This window comes from Vigna unguiculata, chromosome 11 (assembly GCF_004118075.2).
Source record: "Vigna unguiculata cultivar IT97K-499-35 chromosome 11, ASM411807v1, whole genome shotgun sequence".
Taxonomy (NCBI): Eukaryota; Viridiplantae; Streptophyta; class Magnoliopsida; order Fabales; family Fabaceae; genus Vigna; species Vigna unguiculata.
The window spans coordinates 35465033-35472460 of NC_040289.1; the positions used below are offsets into that span (position 1 = coordinate 35465033).

The 7428-nt window shown below is 34.0% G+C and overlaps 1 protein-coding gene across 1 annotated transcript; it reads right to left on the reverse strand.

Moving 5' to 3' along the window:
- Positions 1-663: 663 nt before the first annotated feature.
- Positions 664-3868, reverse strand: LOC114169476 (zinc finger protein BALDIBIS-like). Its single transcript, XM_028054638.1, is given in 4 exon segments — positions 664-1358; positions 1361-2379; positions 2685-3084; positions 3214-3868. Coding segments are annotated over 4 exon segments (1656 nt in total). The 5' UTR covers positions 3365-3868; the 3' UTR covers positions 664-1272.
- Positions 3869-7428: the final 3560 nt, after the last annotated feature.

The window sequence follows — 7428 nt, forward strand, 5'->3', positions numbered from 1 at the left end:
GAGTTTATATTTTTAATCTTTACTTATAATAAATATCAGTTTTATTGTATTATTTAATATAAAATTTACTGTTATAACAATACTATTTATATTAATTAGTTACATTAGTAACCAATCAAATGTTAAATGGTTTTACATAAATTAGAATGGTAAGTGATATAATTGATTTTTTTGTAATAACAAAACTATCACTGCATTTGTCTAAATCTCAAGTATTCGTAAATTACGTAATATGCGCGTTTGTAAACTTATTTTCACACTAGTGTTTGTAGCCGATAAAATAACAGCTATTTAATTAGTTCAAATTATTTTTTACACAAAACTAACAATTGTGTCAAGGCATTTTATACACCAAACAACTATATGATATGTCATAAAGTGGAGCTAGCTTATAAAATATATTTTACATGAAACTAGTATCAATTTTATGATAACAGTGATTGTGTAAAGCTACCACAATATGTTTCATTTAACTTGTAATTCTTTAATCTATACTATATACGTATTATAAATTAAACTTTAATATTATTATTCTTCATTCGAGTGCATGTTAAAAGCTGACATGCACATTTTATTTTTATTTTTTTACAGAAGAAACATACATGTGTATATATGGTAAACGACATAGCTTATGAAATTATGAAAGCATATTTAAAATGGGTAGAAAATAAAATAAAGAAGTGTTTATTTACCTCTATGAAAAGCATTTCACGCCCTGCACAGTTAAAAGGCCACTGAAAAAGAAAGAAAAACTAGGTCATAGACACCAGGTAAAACGTACGACAATGTAAAGTTGTATCAACCTTACACGTCAGAGAAAAAAAGTCTGGTTCAATTGCTAAGAGAAAAGACAGTGTTTTTCTGCTTCATCCATGGACATGCATGGCCATGGAGAGGGAGGGTAGGGACCTTCCATAACGGAGAATCAAATCACCCTCTCAGTTTTGGACTCATCTCATAGATATATAGATATATATTCACATACACATGAATATATATATCTATCACTTTTGTCCCGTCTCACATGCATTGGCCCCCACCTCCCTCACGAGACCCTCTATGATATATATCGAATATATATTATATATATCACACGTGAAATCTTCACGTTTCACTGTGCATCACTGAGTCCACTCCATTGGTAACGTTGTTCAGTTTATGTGCTCCAACTAATAACAGTAGCTAGCTATATATATCACTATGCCATAACTTCATCAGCTTCTTTAGCTCTAAGCTATGTTTCTTTAAAATGGAAGTTTGAAAGTTGAGACTCTACACATAGTGTCCACCGTACTGCCTCTGCAGGTTAATGCCTGAGGCTGACCCCATTGCATTAAATTCAACAAGATCTTGCTCGAAAAAGGTCTCCTTATTGATTCAATGTTGTTATCTCCGACACCCAAAAAATCTCGGGTTAAACCAAGTTGATTTTTGCTTATGGAGTGTAATTGCTTTCCCATAATTGATGCTGCTCTTGTCTCTTCATCCACCGGCATCATCATGTGCTCAAAACCCTTCGTGCCATTCACAACCACAAACGAGTTATTGTTTGAGTCATCATTCAATAAATACCCACCACCACCACCTCCAAGGTTGGTGCACCCTTCCACACTCACCAACTCGTCCAGTTTCTGAACCTCAACAACAACGTTGCTGTTGTTGTTGACAACATTGTTGTGGTTGCTGTTCCTATTCGAGCAAAACGCGTTGTCGTTCACCCTTGTAGATCCCATTTGAACAGTTTTCTGCAACACTGTAGTGGCTGACATGTAATGAGGTGGGTTCTGGTTACTACTCAAGTACAAATTCGAGCTCGCGCTATGCGACAACTCCCCTTTGTTTTCTTCTTGTTCCTGCTTCAGTCCATGTGGCGGCAGCACAGACAGGTTGGCACCTCCAAATGACGCTTCTGGGTAACGGTAATTCACAAACTGTGGCCCAAACATGTCCATAGTTTGCACCATATCAGGCACAGGGTTTGGCCCCGGAGAACTGAAAGCACCTGGTTTGGTTGGGAAGTTCATAAGAGGGTGGTGAAGTACTTGTGAATTCACCTGGTGGTCTAGCCAGAGTGGTAACCTCAGCTTTTGCTGCTGCAGTTGTTGTTCTTGTTGTTGTTGATGATGATGATGATGATGATGATGGTTTGCCTCAGCATAATTCACCAGTGTTTCTGATGTTCCTGAACCACCACCGAATTGATCTGAGTGAAACCCTGAAAAAATCTGAGGGATCCTCGAAGCTTGAGCATTGGTCAAGGGATGATCATTTCTCAAGTTGCTTAAAGCTGGGGGAACTGTTGTCGTTGTTGTTGTTATCCTCACACTTTCTTCAGCCAAAGCGTCGCAAAAAGCTCTATGTGTTATGAAGCTGTCCTTCCTGATTGATTTGTTAGAATATGCACAAAAACATCAATTAAGAACCCTCATTTATTATTCCAAACAAATATTCTCTCAGTTAATACTGCTACTGCTACTACTGCTACTGCATACATATATATTTATATATGGCGTCTGTTTCCATGCTTATCTTATCTGGCATCCATTTGATGTAATGAATTAACTGAATATTAAATTGCAACCGTGTATATGTAACCATGCCTATGGATGAACTAAAGGAACAAATTAATTATGAGAATATGAGGCATTAAATAGTATTAATTATTTGTGTGGAAATGCTATAACCTGGAGAAAAGTGTGCCACAGTCACATTTGTACTCTCTAGTCCCACAAATCTTGCTATGGGCCTTCCAATCAGATTGAACAGCATATTTCTTGGAGCACTTCTCACACTTCCACTTCTTCTCCCCATGCTTTCTGCTGTAGTGCTTCTTTATGCCTGTCAAGTCTCCCAAGGCTCTAGAGGGATCGTTATGCACACAACTCTTCTCAGGGCACACATACACCTTCTTCCTCACTTGATCTTTGTTTGTTCTCTGCTTCAGCTTCCACGGAAGGTTGTGCCCGCGTCTATGCAGCTGCAAATTCTGGTCTCTCTGAAAACCCTTGCTGCAAATTTCACATATGAAACGGTTGGTGGCCATCAGGGACTTGGGTGACAGAGCCACCACTTCTGCATCTGGATCTGCTTATGCACAATTCATATATATTACTCACAATTAATCAATGTAAACTAGAATTTCCTGGTTGGAAATGATGAAGAAATAAAAGAGATTGAGAGATAAGAAGTGGATTAACAGTCATAATCACTTGCCTGGTGTTCCGGGTAGGCTTCTCCTTCTCTTAGCTGGATTTGAACTAGGGTTAGGATTGTTATTATTAGGGTTTGAGCTGGGGGGTTGAACATGAACCAAGGAGTCTCTGACGGTGTTGGGAGGAACAGAAAAGGGTTCTTCAGACATCATTTTTTGAAGTGAAGAAAAATTGTGTGTCCTAAACTAGCTACCCTAGTAGTTTGAGAAAGGTACTGCCAAAACAAATATAAAACCAAAAAACAGCTTGTTGCTAGCAGCTACCAGTGCTGCTGATGCTGGGAAAAGATAGCATAATATGCAGACATGTTGAAAGGAAAACTTCATAGATACAATTGATCATTTTCACTGAGTTGATTTTGCGGTTTGAGACACAGAAAAAGAAAAGGAATATACGTGTGGGAAGAAATTGAAATTGGCTTTTCATGTGAATCGCGCTGAAAGGAAAGTCATAGTTGTGAAACAAGAGTTAAATGAAGAGAGAAGAGAATAATGGTTTATAGAATCTTTCTCCCTCGATCTCTCTTCCTTTCTCTCCTTATCTAACACGGCTGTTTCTGAGATGAGGGTCAGACAGCCATAGACTCTGTGGACCACTTTCTCTCTCTCTCTTTCCCTCTCTTTCTCTCTTTCTCTCTGTCTTTCTCACTCTATATATACTAAGTAGCGCTATATATAAATCTACTCAATCAACAAACAGTTTCAATCAAGCTAAGCATAAATCTGTGTTACAGTTACCAAACGTGTGTGTTCAGAACCTTAGTATTGGGTTAAAAACGTTATGTTATAGTTTATTTGAATAATGTAAAAAGCTGAGATTAATTATGGAATGTAAAAGTAAGAAGTAATGAGTTAGTTTCTGAACAGAGGTGATTCCATTCCACTAGTAGGTTTTGAAATAGAATGAATAATATTCTGCGAAGAAGAAGATAATGTGTAACTTTCAATGCGTCATTGTTTGATGACGGAGCATTCCTTTATTTTACTACTACCTAGTACTATTACTAGATAACAAATTTTAGGGAAGGAAGAAAAAAAGGGGACAAGAAAAACGCGAGTTTGGCTCGTTGGGAAATAGTAGCAGTATGATTGAAAAGAGAAAGAAAAGGGAAAAAGAGTGAACTTTACAGCCAGGTATGAAAATGATTATGCCATAATTGTATTAGGACCGTAATCTCACAAAAAGTTAGAGAGAGAAAGAGGGTGGTGCCGTCCGTGAGCCCTCACTGGTTGGGAGTAGGGGCCCACCAAATGACTGTCAGAATGACTGTGAGAGAGAGAGAGAGAAAGAGTTTCACAGAACAAACACAAGAAATGACTGCTACTGGTTCATGTGTCCACCCACCCATCATCACTCACACACAAAAAAATTCAATTTTTAAGTCAGTTTTTTCTTAAATCACAAAACTATAACCATTTTTATTACCCCAGTTAGAGATTAATCACGTCAGAAAGTACAAAATTCAAACTTTTCTTGTAAAATTCTGAGTGGGTAAGTGAGTAAGTAAGTGAGTGAATGAGTGAGTGAGTACAGTGTTTGCAGTGCAGCACATTTTTCCAGAAATTCGCCGCAGTGGGCCATCTCTGATCGCTTGGAAACAGTGACAACTGTGCTCCATTGCCAACAACACTCCTCGTGAAATTCTCGTACCATAATCATTCAAATGTTACTTTTAATGGAACTGGGTTCAAATAAATTTTCCCAATCATTCAAATTCATTATGCCTAATAATAATAAATTTATGCAAGCATTGGGTCAATCAATAAAGGTACACTACATTACATTACATTACGTGTTTGCCTCACCAACACTCGCTTTGTTTTGTTTATCGAAAGTAACATTTGTGGTTTGAATTAAGAATAAAGTAAGTTATTAAGTGAGAGTGTAATGAAGAACAGTGTTAGGTGTGTGGTTGCATTGATGTACTTGGTCTGTGAGTCACTGATTGATTGACTGAAGAGTCAAATGTGAGAATTGGCAACAATCATGGAAGAAACAAGTAAAAAACACGCTTTTCCACTGAGTTGACTCGGTCATGCATCCACATCTGCCCCCGCAAATATCGTACCTTTCGTCCTTCACTCACATTCATCTACTTTCATTCCCAACTTTGCTTTGCCTATTTTAAAACCATAACTCTCTGTGTTACCACTTTTGGGGAACTCCTCACATGCTTCCTATTTTTATTTTTCAATCATTTTTAAGTATTTATATTTACTAATATAGTCAAAAATATTTGTTAGGATTTCAAGTGTTTGATGCCATGTGCGACGAGTATGTTGATACATCAAAGTAAAAATGAGTCTCAAAAAACATTATAAGAAATAAAATCTACTCATTGATTCTTTTTAAGATTTGGATCGAAAATAATATCTTAACTTTTTTATATGAAATGTTTATAACTCATTCATGTTAAATCTTTTTGGTATGAAAAATCACGTGGAAAGCAAATTAAACATGTAAATAATTGAATTTGCCTTCAAATAACAAACTATGGAATGAATGCTGTATAATGTTATATAAAAGATCAATACACTATTTTTAAAATAAAAATCTTAAATTATTAAGACTTGGACTTTAAATCTAATACAATCTTATAAAATTAACTTGTAAGGTAAGATTTGTACCTATTTATATATTATGAAATTGTCTTATCTCTAGTTATGATACTTTTAACATAAATATTTATATATTATGTATCATTTTATTTTGTTATTTATTGCTGATAAAAAAATTATATATTATATCTTACTTGTTTGTAATTAATATAAATTTTTTAAGTTATCTTAAAATAATACCAAAAGTAATTATATGAAATGATTTGCTTCTAGCTTTAGTTTTTTTATAATCTCTAAATCACTATTTCAAAAGGTTGACAATTCAAGTAAGAATGTGTCTCCTCTTAATAATTGTATGTGTTAACTTGTTGGTATGCATTGTGTTGACCACAAGTGTTATTATTATGAATCCAAATAATTGAGCGGAGAAATGTTAGCAAACCTTTAATAATGTAAGCAACTATTCATTGTTTGACTTGTATTTAATTATTTAACGTGAATTTTCTTCATATTTAAATTCTCAAGGTACGTTTGTTTCTTACATTAGAAATAAAAGAAAAAATAAATAAAAAAAGGAATATGGGAATGGGAAAACGTCCCTCGTTTTATGCCTCAACATGTTTCTCTTAGAGGACACAATTGTTTCAAATCGCCATATTTCAAAAGTAAATTTTAGTTGTAAAGATGATTTGTTATGTTTTTAATTATTTAAAAAGATTTAATGATTTTAAGTTTTTAACATTTTAGTCCTTTTTTTCCTTTTCTTAAACTATAGCTAGTTTAATATTAAAAATTAAAGTTATTATTATTATAATAATTATTATTATTATTTACTATTATATATTGTAATGTACTTCCACCAAATTTTACATAATACACTAACATAATAATCAATAAATATCATGATTCACTTTCAAATGTTTTTTTTTCTTTATAGAATTAAAAAGATTTAGAAGTTAAAATAGAAATATTTTTCTTTCTTTCTCAAATCAAATAAATGCTTTCTCACAAGATGTAACAACAACCAACTTTTTACATAACTTCTAACAAACATACGACAAGTGACACACATGTTTCATACTTAATAAAACAATGAACATGTATAATGTTTACTACACCATATACCATTTTAGTTTTCACACCATATACCATAACTTCCAAACTACTTTCTTCTCGTTTCAGCAAATAGTCATCTCAAGTATGTTCTCCAACTTCCTAACCAATGATTTAGAAATTCAAGTAAAAACATTTCACTAAATTTATGAAGACTATACCTCATAAATCAAGCCAAATTTAAGGTATGTATTAGTTATTCTAGACTTTGTGCGTGTTGTGTGGTATCGATTGTCATTTTCTCAACTTTTGATGGAGAGTCACCTAATGTTATCATCTCATGGTGACACTAATGAAACATATTAATCATTATTTTTGTTGATCATATATAAATTATATCTAAAGGCGAAGGAGAGGGGAGGAAAGGAGGTTTAAGAGTCATATTCATTCATATAAAAAATAAATATTTTTTTATATAGTTTTCTCAATTAGTCTTCTTATACAAGGCAAAACTAGGGATGAAAGAAATGTCTATGTCTATGAGTATCTGTGGATAAAATCTATGGCGGATAATTGGTAGTTGCGAGTGTTTATTAACTCTCGGG